At 39.0% G+C, this 17,594-nt stretch overlaps 1 protein-coding gene across 1 annotated transcript in view; it reads right to left on the bottom strand.

Moving 5' to 3' along the window:
• The window catches only part of CASR (calcium sensing receptor), a 35,470-nt gene that overhangs the window by 11,163 nt on the left and 6,713 nt on the right, over nucleotides 1-17,594 (bottom strand). Inside the window, exon 3 of the mRNA XM_026675521.2 lies at nucleotides 16,134-17,009. Within this exon, the coding sequence (XP_026531306.1) occupies nucleotides 16,134-17,009 (876 nt within the window). The remainder of the gene's footprint in view (nucleotides 1-16,133; nucleotides 17,010-17,594) is intronic.

Raw genomic sequence — 17,594 nt, 5'->3', positions numbered from 1 at the left:
GACCTAATAGCCAACAAAGCAATATGATCCAAGCTGTCTCAGTTTTACATACTAGAAGTTTAAATGAGTATCTTTCTGGGAAAGCCAGTTGAGCCTGTTTTCTATGAAGACCCAAGCCTGAATGAAAGGAATATTGGGACTTCCTTGCCTCATTCTCTGCTTATACAAATACACATCAAGGTTATATCACTTGTTTTGTATAAAAATAAAAATAATAAAACAAGAATCAGATAAGGAAAAATGAGGTTGCCGTCACTGTCACACTCTTTTGAATAAAATTATCTAGGAACGTGTTGATTACTCTCTCTATATATATTATTATAATTGGTTGCATTATTAATACTTATGGTTCATAACACAATCAGCCAAATGTTTGAACTGGATTTGGCATTTTTATCTGTCAAGTCCTTACTAAGGACCTGGGATGTTTTAGATTTCATATTACAGTACTGGCATCTTTTAATGCTTGTGCTAGCTGTTACTTTTAAACACGCTTCAATGCAAGCAACTTTATTATTTTTGTTCTAGACCTACAGTTATTCTTTGTTTCAATTATTCTTTAGCTACAGGGCTTTTTTCTTCCTAAGGAGAGAAGAGGGTGCTTTCCTGGTTTGTGAATGAAAATGAATCATGTGAGATGGCTTTCTCTACTACGAACTCCTGCTGGTTTGCCTCTTCAGTCTGGTAAAGCTTCAGTTTCTTTGCCCTGGGTAAATCTTTGCAGTTCTTTTAATTCTGCTTCTATGAACATTTTATTTTGCATTATAAATCAGTGCTGTTCTGCTAACCTATTATAAATGCCAGAATATTGTTTGCCTTCCTTTCATGTAGAGGATTAGAAAGGGAAGATGTCTTTTCTAATAGATTTCCTTCTACTTTCTTGTGTTAAAAAAAGATTACGGAGGCAAGAAAATGATGGCAGTTATGCTACAAACTTGAGATAGGCATTTTGTTCTACAGCCAAGATGAGGGCTGAAGAATGACTACACTCTTTCATGCCAACAAGGGTGAAACAAATGCTGCCTGGGTGTAGATCCTAAAGATGCGATGTAATCTGAGATTATATTTGTCCATTCTCTTTGAAGTTTCTTCTAGATCAGTAATACTGATTAAGTACAATTGTTAAAGGGCCAGGCAATGTTCAGAAATAGGAGTTCCTTGTAAAAATTGTGCTAAAAGAAAAATTCAGTATTATCTAATTATTTTTCTCATGCCAAGAAATTAATGGCTACAGATGCGGTGGGGGCCCCCCAAGGATGTTAATTTATTTTGGAGTTATCTTAGACAGGGTAAAAGAATTATACTTTGTTTCAATATGCTGAGTCTTGTTTTCTTGTATCATCATGAGTAAGGAGGACCAGGCTTTTAATGAAAGTGTAACAATGTTTTCCAAGAAGTAGGAAGAAAAGATGAATCTGGTGCTAGGGATGGATGAGCCCTAATCCCACCAGAAATTGTATTCTAACATGTAAATTGCAGCTCTCCCAATATAAAGAAGCAGCTGGAAAAAAAATGGGCACCTTTAAAAATTCTGCAGTGTGCTCTTTTTCTCTTTTATGTGTGTGTGTGTGTGTGTGTGTGTGTGTGTGATTTAATTAGCACGTTCTGAAACAAAAGCCCAACCTGTAATGTCAATTTTATTTACACGAATGTCTCCAGCCTCTACAGACAGTTGTAGGGAAGAAAAAAAACTTGAGTGGTTGAAGCCCAGTGACCTCTATCTACCTGCCCAGAAACTGATAGGGAACAAACATCTTGGAGTGTAGATAATGAATTTGCCTTTGGGAAAAATTACATTTTATATCTTCCCTTGCTGCTATTTTGTGAGTGTCCATTTCATGTTGTCAACATTCCAAATGGTCCAAATTGCCAATCCCTCTCTTGAACAGCAAAATGGGAATGAAGAAAGGAGAAGCCATGAAATTGTTTCCTTCATTACCTAATGCAACAGAAGTTAACATCCTTTGTCTTTGCATTAAGTGGCCCCAAAGTCCCTATTCTTTAGTATTATAAATGATTATGACCCTTTGCTGGCAGGACTGCCTTTCCAGAGAGTATGTATGTTCTGGTACCAGAAGTGGAACTAGATGAATCAGACAGGAAGTCACAAGATTAGACGCCCCCTTCTGGCTAAGCATCACTGCAATCAGCTAGCCTCCACAACTTGTTTTAAAAACAAAGTCCATGTTTTAAAAACAAGCCCATATCAGTAACCTAATATATTCATTTAATTGGCCCTGGTAACCTCTGCTCAGACTTCCCCGATATGAACTGGGCTTCTCTTAAATGTTCTGAAATGGATTCCTGGGTACTTATGTTTCTATCTTTAGTTACAAACATAGAGGACAGGCTCTTAACACAAAATAATTTGGGCTAATCATTGACAATCTGTAACCTATGAAAAGCTGCAAACGTCACAGCAATAAGGACAGAGAAGATTTTTTTTTAAAAAAAAATTAAAAATACATTATAAACAAAGGGAATTATTGTTATTAAATAGGAAGTTGTCCCAAAGAGTGATGGCTGTGCTTTGTCATGTGTCCTGATATAATCCTGGTCCATGAGATCCCCAGGTTTTTTTCTCAACAACGTTTTCCTCAAGCATAGCTTTTTTTTATTCTTTTCCATAGAAATGGGAGAGAACATGATTCAGTTGGGGAGGGAGTTATATGACTTTTGTGAATGATGGTCAGGAGTCGTTCCTTTAAGAAAAGCACCCTTAGCTGATTTACCCTGCCCCAAATTTCATAGCAATTCCTAAAAAATGTTTTCTTTTTCAGTCTTCCAAAATGTCTCCCCTTAATCTGCATACATCTCTTCTACTTCTATTTCTCATGTTAAAAAGCAAATCAACTTTTAGATACATTAATCTCTTTTTGGAATGGTGAAAATTTGTATTATAGGAAAGATGCTGGGGATACAATTTTCGCCTTGTCCCTCATTTCTAGCCTTCCTTTGTTGACTGGGATAATCTGAAAAGTATCTGTAATTCAAGAACACAGTGCCTACATTCAGTTCAATGGGAGGCATAAATAGTTAAAATACTTCTTCAGATTTTCTCCATCAAAACAGGACTGCTGAGGCTGAAGATGACTGTAGTAAGCCAGGATGTGTGGACACAAACTTATTTATTTATTTAATTTTGTCAAGCAATTATAAGATAATAGGTATAAGTATAAACATAGTTATGAATACATGAAATGGATACGAATAAGAAAAAAAAGAAATAATAGGACAGGAAGGGTAGGCACGTTAGTGCACTTATGCACGCCCCCTACAGACCTCTTAGGAAAGGGGTGAGGTCAATAGTAGACAGTCTAAGATTAAAGTTTTTGGGGTTTGGGGAAGAAACCACAGAGTCAGGTAAAGTATTCCAGACATTGACCACTCTGTTGCTGAAGTCACATTTCCTGCAATCAAGTTTGGCGTGGTTTACCTTCCATAGATGTATATTTTAAGTTGCTGTAGCTTATATGACTGGAGTCCTATGCACACTTACTTAAGATTGGTCACCATTAATCTCAGTGGCAATGACAAAATCATAGGGATGGAAAATAACTTAAATATCTTCTAGCGCAACCCCCTGCCCAAGGCCGGAGTTCTTATACCATCCCAGACAAATGGTTGTCCAATGATTCTTGAAAACCTCCATTAATGGAGCCTCCACAACTCCAGGAAGCAAGCTGCTCCACTGCTTAATAGTTTCCACTGTCAAGAAATTCCTCCTTATTTCCAGGTTTGATTTTCCCTCTGATGAGCTTCCACCCATTGCTTCTTATCCTACCCTCTGGTGCTATGGAGAACAAATCAGTCTCCTCTTCCTTCTGACAGCCCTTTAAGTATTGGAAGACAGCTATTATATCACCCCTCAGCCTTCTATTTGTAAGGTTAAACATATTTAATTCCCTTCGCTGTTCATTGTACTATTTAGCTTCAAGTCTTCTAATCATCTTCATTGCTCTTCTCCACTCTTTCTAGGGTTCCACAATCTTTTTTGTATCATGGTGATCAGAGCTGGCTAGAACCACTTACTCACTTCTGTGTAAATGTGTAGGAGACCAGTCTCTGACTGAATTAACCACCTATTAGGCCAAATAATATACAGTACAATCTAACATTTTTGTGCAGTTTAAATGACTGAGAGCCTTTCTACTCTTATATTAAAGCAGGATGGCACAAAATCATTTGACAACATATATTTTCTGCAGTGTACCTATGTCATTTTCTTGTCCCCAACCCATGAGACATGTTTAAGACATCTGCAGACGTATCAGTGTTTAAAGTATTCCTCTAGTCTGTTACCTTGTCAAGTTTGATCTTGGATTGATTTTACTGTAATTTCTTTGATTATTGTGAGCTAGCCAGGGTCATTGAAAGTCAGGCAGCGTGCAAGTTTAATAGATGATGATGATTTAGCATTTGTCCTCTTAATTTAATGTAAAAAAATGCTAAGCTATTGTGAGAGTATATTCTCACACTGATAAAGAGGCAAATAGTCATTGGGTAAATCACATCAAAGTACTGGTTAACTTGCCTTCTCCCCACTGACACTGAAGAGCAAGAGAAAGGAAAATAAGAACTTAAACTGCTTTGAATTAGTTATAAATAAAACTTACATCTGAAAGCCAGAGTATTTGTCAGGATTCTTTTTTATTTTATTTTATTTATTTATTTATTAAATTTATATTGCCGTCTATTCGCTTATGGCGGCTCAAGGTGGCTTACAAAATATAAAAAACACATTTAAAACCATAAAACTAATTAGAACATCAAATAAATTAATATAATAATAAAATCATAATAAAATCATCCTCCGCCCTGGCAACAGCAGATCACACGAGCTATTTAAAGGGCTCCATCCTGCTCTGGGTTTCCCAGGCCTGCTGGCAGAACCAGGTCTTCAGCCCCTTCCGGAAGAGTATTAGAAGGGGCTGTTCTAATCTCTGGGGGAATGATGTTCCAGAGAGAGGGAGCCACCACGGAGAAGGCCCTTATTCTGGGTCCCACCAGGTGTATCTCCCTCAGGGATGGAACCCACAGCATTCCCTGCCTCCCCACTCTGATGGGTTAGGTAGATGTGACCGGCAAGAGACAGTCCCTCAAATAACCTGGTCCCAAGCCACAAAGGGCTTTAAAGGTGACAACCAGCACCTTGAATTGTACCCGGAAACAAATCAGCAGCCAATGCACCTCCGCAGGAGAGGTAATACATATGCACACCGGGGTCTGCACAAAACCATGCAGGCTGGTGCATTTTACACCAACTGGAGGTTCCGAATGTCCTTCAAGGGCAGCCCCATGTAGAGCGTGTTGCAATAGTCAAAACGGGAAGACTAGGGCATGACTGACTGTGAGTAGGGATTGTTGGTCCAGGAAAGGGCGTAACTGGTGCACAACCCGTAGTTGCACAAAGGCCCTCCTGGCCATGACGGCCACCTGCTCTTCGAGCAGGAGTCGTGAGTCCAGGAGAACCCCCAGATTACGCACAAGATCTGTTTGGGATAGTGCCACCCCTTCTAAGACCAAAGGTGGCAATTCTCCCTGAGCCAATGAAGCCCAAACCCAGAGCCACTTGGTCTTGCCAGGGTTTAGTTTCAACCCTTTGCTCCCCATCCAACCCCTAACAGTCTCCAGGCACTGCAAGAGGGAGGACACAGCATCACTTAACTCACCAGGGGCCGAGATATCTTGTGATGTTGTCCTAACGAATCTTACTAAACAGATCTCGAGTTTGATGCTTGTTAGTTTCTTTGCAGTCCTGATTGCTGCTTCATAGTTCTGACACCTTGAAGGAAATCAGGTGAACGACAGTGACTGAGAACAGAGGCAATAGAGACAGGATAGGTATTGACAGTGGAGACAGTCAATTTCATGCCAGTCTAACTTTCTGCTGATTCAAGAGTCTGTAGGTGGTGTCTGTAGATCAGCTTAGCAATGGGGAAAATCCTTGAGTTTTAAGCAAATTACTCCAGTATTTTCTGAGTTTCAATCTCACATTGGCAACATAATACCACAGGACTATTATGATCTTTACCCAGATAATTTCAAGGTTTAAAAGATTATTCAAATGTTCAATTTATGAAAAACATGTCAGGACAAAAGGCCTTCCAGATCTGAATTGGGAAATACTTCTTCCTGATCAAATTAGAATCAAATCAAATTAGGCTTGAGAAAGCACTGAACATTGTTCATAAACATTTTTAACATTTTAACAGAATTGGATCCCCGTTCCCCAACTGTTCTTTAAAGTTTAGCCAGGGCTTTGATGGAAAATTTCTAACTGGGTGTATTCTAGTCCAAAAACAACAATAACCAACTCCTTCTCTCACACTTGACACAAACATTTTAAAAGACATATTGTAGATTTTCCTGCAGCATTGTGAATGTTATACATTGTCACAATGCCTACTTTTTCTAGAATAATTGGATCAGATTCTGAATCAAATTTATTTATTGGTTTCTGTCTTAGCATTTGTCTATAGAAGCAACAAAAACTACAAGCCATCTACAGTACTGTACTGTAATTATAAGGGAATTAGGACATTACACTGCCATTACAGCTTTATCACTGCACAGGAACATAAGCTTCAAAGTAAAAATGGACTACTTATCCGTAGTTGTGCCATTTCATATGGGCTCAGTGAAAAATGGCCTAAAATCCTTTTTTTTAAAAAAGTGATACTGACTTTCCTACCTGAAAGCTCCTAATACTCTGTCAGAGATCAAAGAAGAAAGTGAGGAAAATGTCACAAAACAGGTTTGGCACCTAAAGTTAAACCATTACCACCAACAGGAGTTATAAAGTGGCTAGATTGCAGTAGGCGTGTCTTGGAAGCACAGAGAATTTACAATATTGCTTCCTCTCCAACCTTATAAAAACAGCACTTTAAAAAGCAAAACATGAAGGAAAACAGCCCAAAGGAACAAGTTGAAGAATGTTCATGTTACATGAGATAATCAGACACCAGTGTACATTTTAAAAAATCCTTCTGCAGATTGGCCTTCTTTCTTAATCCAACCTAACTTGCTAGGTTATTGTGAGGACCAAGAGGGAATAAGGATGGGGAAGGGAAGGATACCAATTGGTTTGCCTTGAGCTCTAGGCAATTAAAAAGGTAGTAAACATAAATGTAATAAAGATTCAAGACCTTTCTAACTCATAGGCAATTTACTCTAATATTTTATATTCTCCCTTTTTCTTTTCAAAGTATATATACGTATTATTCTCAAATGCAAAGAAATCATATTCTCTCTGCCTTTTTCTTTCTGACCTAAAGCTCAGTTCATCTGTTCTTCTGGGGAGAATTCTGGTGAAACATGATATAATGGTTAGGGTTTTTCATAAATATGCCCAGTATGGAAACTTTTTGAAAATGATACTAACGTGTTTTCTCCTGAGGCAGCCCCATTAGCCTGAGTTCCTTTCTAGATGAGGGGCTTTCTATCTGAACATTAAAATCCTGGCCCCATCTGTTTCAACCTAAACTGAAAACAATATTGATACTGAATTCTTCTGTCACCTGATAAAGCAAGTCCATTAATTTGTGGAAAGGCAAATGTTAGAACACACAGCACGGCCCTGTCTTATTGAAATTAATATGTTGAAAGAAAGGAACATTACCGTGCAGTGCAGGAGTTTCTCATTAGATGAACCCAGTGACAGAGTTCAACTACCAGCAGAGGTGGACTGCCTCTCTATGAGATAGTTCATGGATGACTTGCAAAGTGACTTACTTTATTCTTCATAATTTAAACAACAGAACAAAATAGCCCGCTTACGCAAGAGGGCCCTTTGCCCATTACCAATCTCTTCCGCACATGCCATACACCACTAAGTTTTCATCCCAAACACTGGGTCAGAACCTGGCATGACTGCTACCTTACCAGCTGCCCATCCACTGATCTGTTTTAAATAATAAAATGTGGGTTTAACACTGCATGAAGAAATAAACAATATTTGCAGCCAGTCCTTCAATATAAAACATTTCCAAGCTGTCATACATCATAAGACAAGAACAATAAGCAGCATTAAAAATGAAGGAGTCTTAAATTGGCACTTTAAGTCAAGAAGCAAGGAAAAACAGAATAGGAATGAAGATTTAATGGACCGTGATCCTATTAGGAGAAAAGGAAAAGGGCTGAATATATTTTAGGATAAGAAAAACTCAGAAAGATAAGCAGGAAGAATTAGCTAGGACATAAAGCCTGCCGTAAAAGAAACCGATTAAGAAATGTAAGCTGTTTGTATGTGTTTCTTTTTTGAACAAACAAATAAGTCATTGTTCTTGAATAAATGTTCTCCATAAAAAGATTCATGGGTCTTAAAAAGTATATATGGGTCCCATTTTCCTGCCCACCGGTCACTCAGGTAGCTCCATGGGGCAGTCAAGGAGATGGCAGACAAGAATTAGAATTAGAATTCTTTTATTGGCCAAGTGTGATTGGACACACAAGGAGTTTGTCTTGGTGCAAATGCTCCCAGTAAACATAAAAGAAAAGATACATTTGTCAAGAGTCAGGAATCATAAGGTACAACACTTAATAATAGTCATAAGCAATCAAATCATACTAGGAAACAGTCAATATAAATTGTAAGGATACAAGCAACAAAGTTACTGTCATATGGTCACAATTGGGAGAGCATGGGTGATAAGGAGTGATGAGAAGATTAATAGTAATAGTAGTGCAGACTTTGTAAATAGTTGGACAGTGTTGAGGGAATTATTTGTTTAGCAGGGTAATAGCATTTGGGGAAAAACTGACCTTGTGTCTAGTTGTTCTGGTGTGCAGTGCTCTATAGCAGTGATCCCCAACCTTTTTACGCCGCGGCCCGGTACCGGCATCAGCTGGGCGCCGCGGCCTGGTACCGGCATCAGCTGGGCGCCGCCATCTTTTGATGAAAAGTGCTTCGGTGACCTCACCGGAAGCACTTTTCATCAAAAGTGGCGCTTTCTGACTTTCGGAAATGGCTTTCTACCGGAAAGCTCACGCGCTGCGCCATCTTTTTGATGAAACGTGCTTCCGGTGAGCTTTCTACCTGGAAAAGCTCACCGGAAGCACTTTTCATCAAAAGATGGCGGCGCCACAAGCCAGCGGCCCGGTAGGACTTGTTCCGCGGACCGGTACCGGTCCTTGGACCGGTGGTTGGGGACCCCTGCTCTATAGTATTGTTTTGAGGGAAGGAGTTGAAACAGTTTATGTCCGGGATGTGTAATTATTTTTATAGACCTCTTTTTGACTCGGGCAATATACAGGTCCTCAATTGAAGGCAGGTTGGTAGTAATTGTTTTTTCTGCAGTACTAATTATCTTCTGAAGTCCGTGTCTGTCCTGTTGGGTTGCAGAACCAAACCAGTCAGTTACAGAGGTGCAGATGATAGACTCAATAATTCCTCTGTAGAAACTGTATCAGCAGCTTCTTGGGCAGTTTGAGCTTTCTGAGTTGGCGCAGAAAGAACATTCTTTGTTATGCTTTTTTGATGACATTTTTGATGTTATGTGTTCATTTTAGGTCATGTGATATAATAGCACCTAGAAATTTGAAGGTCTCTACTGTTGATACTGTGTTGTCTAGAATTGTAAGAGGTGGTAGTATGGGAGTCTACCACAATTTCTACGGTTTTGAGTGTGTTCAGTTCCAGATTGTTCCGGTTACACCACAAGGCAAATTGTACAACCTCCTGTCTGTATGCAGATTCATCGTTGTCTTGAATGAGACCAATCACTGTTGTGTCATCTGCAAACTTCAGTATTTTAACAGATGGATCGTTTGAAATGCAGTCATTGGTATATAGGGAGAAGAGAAGTGGAGAAAGCACAAAGCCTTGGGGCCCCCCTGTGCTAATTGTACAGGTATCAGATGTGATTCTGCCTAGCTTCACCTGCTGCTTCCTGTCTGTTAGGAAGCTTATAATCCACTTAACAAGTGTATTCAGATACCACTAGCTGGTTTAATTTAGTTAGAAAAATGTCTGGAATGATTATATTGAATGCAGAACTGAAGTCTACAAAGAGGACCCTTACTTAGGTATTTGGAGATTCAAGGTGTTGTAGGATGTAGTGCAGAGCCATATTAACACCATCATCTGTCGATCTATTTGCTTGGTATGCAAACTGCATGGGATCTAACAGCGGATCCGTGATGGTTTTCAGGTGGGACAGCACTAGCCTTTCAAAGATTTTCATAACTATGTTAGAGCAACTGGTCTGTAGTCATTCAGTTCCTGGATGGAGGGCTTCTTTGGCACTGGGATGATAGTAGAGTGTTTGAAGCAAGAAGTACATCTCTAGTGATTTACTGAAGATTTGGGTGAAGATGGGGGCCAAGTGGTCAGCACAGACTTTTAAGCAATAAGGAGTTATCTTGTCTGTCCTGGTGCTTTTCCTGGCTCTTCAAAATGAGAATTCTATACCTGAGGGAATTGTCTGCCTTAATAAACATTTGCCTCTTCTAAAACAATCTTGGTATATATACAAATGGATAGTTGAAGTTTCCAGTTCTCCAAAAACCCAGAACCTAACAGACAAGGAGCCAGAGGAGTTTTTTTTAAGCAGTATTAACTGATTCCAGTTAGTGGTTTATCATTTCTGTTTTGAATTATTGCTATTTTCTGAACAGCCTTAAAAGACAACAGCACATGCAGTAGATAGAAGTAATCTAATCTGGGAATTATTTCACTATGGATAAGTTTAACCAGGCTCTTTCTTGGAAAGGAGGGGTCACAACAGGTACAACAATCTCACCTTGGTAAACTATGTTGTTGATACAAGAGATCCCAGGGACCAAGGGGGATCTTGGCTTACACCTAGATTGCAGACTGATCCTTTTTAGAATCCATCTGCAACAGATTGTTGAGATGTCCTTCCTGGGCAGGCAAATCATCCAGCAACATATTAAGGTATGTTTAGGATTGAGTTTTAATTCACTGGCCCTCATTTATTCATAACTATACAATTAATGATTTTCTGAATGAGATGGAATTGCCTGGATTTGACACAGAAATTCCCTGAGTTACTCTGATGCATGACCTATTCTAGAACAGAATGATGCAACCTAGTAGATGAAGCAAAAAATGATGTAATGTTTTGCTTGTGCTCCTTCTGTGGTGGATATTTATTTACAGATTAACAAAATGGGAATACCTTTACTGATGTGGCATGTATGTATTTTTCAAGATAGGTGTGCATCAGCAGTTCATCATCTGTGAAATGGATACTATTTCACAGATGGCTACTTGGAATCATTTCTTCTGTTAACTTGTTTAGAAAAGCACAGTTATTATCCATTTCTGCCTTGTATTTGGCACATTAGGCAAGTAATCTTTCTGTCAACTTCTCCATTGAGCCTTTTTGTTTTGGAACTAGTCATGTCATTTTGATAGTCATTATAACCAGGCAAATGTTCTTGCTAATAGCCATTGTAGGAGAATATACATATTATCAAAATTCCCTATGCCCAGAAATGTTGGGGCTCCTAGTCTAAATCCACGCTATCTATATCAAGTGTTTAACAATATGAAGACTGGTATAAAGTCAATCTGCCTTATTTTCCATTTTGTAAGGAAAATTTCCAGTCCAGTCAATATAAGTCAGTGCACCCAGATGCTGCCAGCTTCCTTCATAGTAATTTACCCAGATTCACCTTGGTCAGGATCCTGAAGCCCAGATTTTGGAAAGGTCAAGCCTTTAAAGATTCATAGCAACATATCAAGCACAAGGTATCAAGAACAACACAATGGATTGCTCAGAATAAGCTTCTTTATTGCTGTTCCCCATAATCAGGAATCTTGTCAGATTAAAGTATACTCTGCAAAATTATCAGATAAATCCCATAAAGGTGTATGGAAGGTGCCTTCTACCTAGACTTCTTTCTTCAAACCAAGGGCTCAAGGTTGATCTGCCTCTAACCCAGAGGTGGTATTCAGCAGGTTCTGACCAGTTCTGGAGAACTGGTAGCGGAAATTTTGAGTAATTCAGAGAACCGCAGGTACCACTTCTGACTGGAGATTTTACAGCATCCTTCCCCTGCCACGCCCACCAAGCCACGCCCACAGAACCAGTAGTAAAAATTTTTTTGAATCCTACCACTGCTCTAACCCCTTAGGAAAAAGCCCTTTCCTCCTGCATTTCAGTGCTAGACTCAATCATACAATCTATTCCACTGTGCCTGGAAAGCAACTCGTAGCCATCACAGCTATTAAAACAGCTTTCATGCGATCTTAGTATCTTACGTCATTAACCTAGTTCTTGTATTTGGCATCAATTGGATCTTTTTATGCTGGAATGTAGTCTGGTATCCCAAGAGGGAGGGGTTACTTCCCGGAGAGCAAAGAGGGGGTATAGATTGGAAGGTATGGTAGGCAGGAAGAGGCCAAAGATGGACCCTTCCTAGAAGTTCACAGAGTACATCTATAGTCTAAGTGCTAGAGCTCACTGCAACTACATAGCCAAAAAGGCATTAAGAGTTGTTAACCTAATCCTACGTTGCTTTTTCTCTGGTAATATCTCACTACTAACCAGAGCATACAAAACATTTGCTAGACCAATACTCGAATACAGTTCATCAGTCTGGAATCCTTATCACGTATGTGATATTAACACAATTGAGAAAGTCCAGAAGTATTTCACAAGAAGAGTTCTCCACTCTTCTACCTGTTGTAGAATACCTTATGCCACCAGACTCGAAATTCTAAAACTAGAAAACCTCGAATTACGCCGTCTTCGGTCCGACTTAAGCATGGTATATAAAATCATACATTGCAATGTCCTACCTGTCAATGAATACTTCAGCTTTAACCATAACAACACAAGAGCACACAACAGATACAAACTCAAAGTAAACCGCACCAAACTTGATTGCAGGAAATACGACTTCAGCAATAGAGTGGTCAATGTCTGGAATACTCTACCCGACTCTGTAGTCTCTTCCCCAAACCCCAAAAACTTTAACCTTAGACTGTCTACTATTGACCTCACCCCTTTCCTAAGAGGTCTGTAGGGGCGTGCATAAGCGCACCAACGTGCCTACCGTCCCTGTCCTATTGTTTCTCTTATTCTTTTATTTTTCTTATATGTACCCATTTCATATATTCACAACTATGTATACACTTGTACTTATTATCTTGTAAACAATTGACAAATCAAATAAATAAATAAAATAAATAAGTTTAGGCAGATACCATAGTTGTTTTAGTGTGGGAAGATTGTTTCTGTAGGCGAAGAATAAAGAAACTACTCAGAAATAATTTTCTGTATCTTTCTTGATTTTTGGGGCCTGACATGACAATTTAAGGATAGTGTTGTGGTTAGCCGGAAGCAGCTGAGGAGAGCGAGGACTTAGATAATGGGTCAGGACCATTAGGGAGTGGACTGCTGCCTTCAGAGATTGTGGGGGCTGGCAGCAGTGATGAGGAGGTTCCCAAGGAGCCTGTGCCAAGTGCGTGTGTGGACAGGATTGCTCACAGGAAATAGCAGCTACAACAGCACGTGCAACTTGGGAGTAAGGCTGCAAGGTAATGGCCCCTCCTTCAAGAAGATAAAAGCCAGCTGTGAAATGAATGTATTTTGCAGAAGGCAAAGACGTTTTGAAACTCCAGTCTCGTGGACATTCCAGTATCCTGAGTTTGTATTTGAAGATTCTTGTATTGCAAATTATTTCTTGTCTGTTATCTTTTGGCAAGTCTCGCACAGTTTGGCAAGGCTTGTGCTTATCACAGCTAATTATTTTGCAAAAGCATTATAAGGTTTCTGTTCCCTTTGGATTGTGTTTGATTTGTTGGAAAAGGGCGTGAGTCAGAACAGATAGTTTCATGGAAACCATGTGGTAATAACATTGGAATGAAACTGAAACCCTTGTCACAACAACACAACAGTATAACACACCCCAACTGTATCTGGGAGCCCACTGACACCTGAGGATGAAGAGCACTCCTAGACACACTGCACCTGTTCATCCGAGGAATGTGATATATTCCAGAATGGCAAGCCTCCGTCTTTGAATCCAGATTCCTCATGATTAACAACACTGCATTTTGCCTGGTCTAATTTTAGCAATCTAGCTGTTTTTATTTTTTGAAACATGGTTTTCAATTTTGGGTTAACTTTAAACATATCAATTGTATTCTTTTTTATATTTCCTATTTTTAAATTGTTATATAAATAAACTTTCTGTTTTTATTAAGGAATGCAGTACATTCAATAATAAAATGAATGCACGAATTTAGGCAATATTCAAGGGCACCGTCTTCCTTCTTAGACATTGATGGCAAAGAGCAATAAAGTGCTTAGTATAATACAGGTGTCATAGCGGTCTAATGATTCTCCAGTCTAAAATTCCTAACAGATTTTATGCAAGTATTAAATACCATGAGACAAAATTAACTAATTTGGCTCTAATAACAGGTGGATTACTCTGTTCATATACTTTCCCATCATTGTAAACTGTTACTTTTCCTCCCTGCCATGTGTACCAGTCAGCCTTCCTTCAAATGGTACTTGCCCTCAGATTCCTCCTTCTGATATATCAGCTTCTCATCATCTTACACAATACTCATGTGCATGGACCACTCCCAGACATTTCCCCAAATAAACTGGAAAAGCACCTTATCCTACTCCTTCACCTATAATCTTTCATGCTAATAATGTTTTCTGCTTAACAACCGGTTCTATCCTCCCACTGCATTTATATTTCATGTCCATTAGTAGTCAAAGGATCTTCTGGAAGAACACAGATCATGGAAGAACTCTGTTCTATCTGGCCTTAGTTGCATGGAATAGCTCCTACATCTTCTTCATTGGACTCCTACAGTTTGCATAAAAGGCAGTAACAACTGCACTGACCAATGAACACAAGGAAAAAACCAAATTCTATATCCGTGTTAATACCTTCATTATGCCCCTTCAAAGAATCATTCAATTTTTTAAGTTCACCAAACAGGACTTAGATCAACACAGGCTTCAAGAGCAGCAATTTTTCTCTTCTTTTGCTTATCAATATACTTCCACAGCAATGCTAACATTAATTACACAGTCAATCCAGAATTGAAACTGGTAGCCAATTATGTGAAAATCGGTGGCATAAGACATGGCAGTGATAGGAGTTATTGGATGGCATGGCTTGTGATATGGGGATGAATCTCAGTATGTTTTATGTTTCTAGGTTCACTAAATGTAGTATGTGGAATTATAGGCATTTGAAGAAACAAGGATCTTAGTGACTTAGTCCAACTATTTGACACAGTGAAGATGTGTTAGTTACATGAGCTTATTGGCTAATGCTAAATTTACTGAGCAGACTGTGGGTGTTGGCTTGATTACAAATGCAGATTGACTATTGAGTCTTTAGATTTAAGAGCTGCTTTGGGAAATATTACCTCTTTCCCTTTGCTTTCCAGTTCCCTCACCTCATCTCTCTTTAAATCTTTTCATCCTGGCCTGGAACTTTTTTGGTGTCTGGATGAAAAGAATTGCTTTAAGGCCTTGTCTCAAGCAAATGATGAAAATAGGGTTGACCCATGTGATTATCAACAATCAACAGCTTGCCTTTTACGCTGAAAATCTGAATCACTCAAGACGATTAATCAAGAACCAAAACCACAACAGAAAATGTCATCAAATGCTCCCAAGCTGCTAAAATGATTGTTCTTAGAGAATGAAATCCCATCCAAAACACAAACAAGTTGAAATCATAACCATAGTTTAACACTGCTTATGATTAAGGAACTCTGCGTTGAAGCTATCATTGTTCTCAAATAAGGATTTTTGGAGTAGATAGCAGCTTCATGTAGCTGATTTGAAGATTGAAAGAAGTGATTTTCTGGTACTTATTATTAACTCATTAGGTTATAAAAAGCACCAAGAGCATTTGAATCTGTCCCATTGCCCCCATGATTGTAAAACAGATGGGAGTGTTTAAATAAGGAAAAAAAACACAGGAAGATTGGGTGCTCTCCAAATGCAAGGGAAATTAATCTGATTCGGTATCTTTCACATTGTATTTAATTTAAACTTAGGGCTACTGTGCATGTTAATACATATAGCAGCACAAATCTGTCAATTATGTGAGAATCTGTTAACTGTTCTGCAAATTATATCAGACACTGTATAATACAATAATTATAGTAAAACAAATCTTACCTGCCATGCCTCAACTTTCTTGATATCTGCACATGACCCATTGGCGAATAGTCCTTTCCCAGGAGTGCAAGTGTATATATCCTGCAAAGCATGAGCAATGGAATATACTGCCAAGTACACATTGTAAGATATCCGTAGGTGAGTATAATCCATGTATGGTGTTTCCACACTAGTGATGTTCTCACGCCCTGTACATGGGGGACGGAATGAAGCTGTACTATTTCCAGCTCTAGTACCTTCCTCATGGTCTTTGTGGAAAAAAACTGGGAAATTTTTGTTTCCTTCTGGTAAGTAACAATTAAATGTCTCCTCCCAAAACTCTTTAATAAATCCATTATTAGCAGACTTCTTAGGGTTTACCTTTTGCAGAAAGTCACGAAAGCCAGGGATCTGTCCTGCCTTAAGAGCAAATCCAATTGTGCCCCCCATGACATGAAAGAACTGTGGCATTGCTATCAATGATGAGCTGGCCCAGGCTTCACTTGCCAGCCAAATCCTGCCGGTGATGTTCCGTGTGACAATCTCTTTGATCAATGGTTCTAGGTCAGGTGCACTAGAGAACACAACAATCACCTTGGCAGTGGAATTCTGGATGACTTTCACTACCTGTTGGATCTGATCCTCAGGCAAGTATTGGGCAATGAGCTCACTGAAGTCAATGCAGATGTTTCTCTCCTCTGTTTCTTCCCTGAACTTTTCAATACCTGGCCGGCCATAATTGTCATCTGCTGCAATGGTACCCACCCAATTCCAGCGGAAGTACTCTACAATGTCAGCCATAGCAGTGGCCTGGTGCTCATCATTAGGTATAGTGCGCAGGAAAGATTTGTACTCATTCCTGTTGCTCAAGAGCCGACTGGATGAAGCATAGCTAACCTGGAAAAGGAAAGAGGGAAATAAATTATTATGCAATACTTTTAAGTAAAAACTATTCTGAAACATTTCACATGGGATGTGACCCCATGAACCTATCCTTAATTAAAGAAGGAAAAATGTTGTATCAGCAGCGCAGTTTGCAGGTGACTAAGAAATTGCTCACAGATGCAGTGGTGCACATGGGCAGCGTGTAGAAAGATCACCTTAAACAAAAAGTTCAAGATTCTTTAATCCAGAAAGAGATATTGATTGGAATTTCCATTCTAATAACTATAATATTTTAAAGCCTAATTGAGATTATGTGTCTTTATCAATCTATCCACTGGACTGATGATGACAGCCAAACATTACTCCCTAGGAAACACACCCCATAATTTGAGAAAGATAAAGTTTTCTCTTATCATTCTGAAAAATGGTCTTCAAATTGGACAAGTATTCCCTCAATCAGGGAACACTGATTGAGTTGTTTTTAATGGTAAATTGGTAATTTATGGTAATTTATTCATGTTTAACTATTTTTATTAGTTTATAATGTAGCAAAGAAAGTACAAAAGTAAATAATAGGGAAGATAGGGAAGAAGGGAA

This window comes from Notechis scutatus, chromosome 2 (genome assembly GCF_049901735.1).
Source record: "Notechis scutatus isolate UNSWTSFEM ecotype Mainland chromosome 2, rNotScu1.2, whole genome shotgun sequence".
In the NCBI taxonomy this organism is placed as follows: domain Eukaryota; kingdom Metazoa; phylum Chordata; class Lepidosauria; order Squamata; family Elapidae; genus Notechis; species Notechis scutatus.
This window is presented reverse-complemented; position numbering and strand designations above follow the sequence as displayed.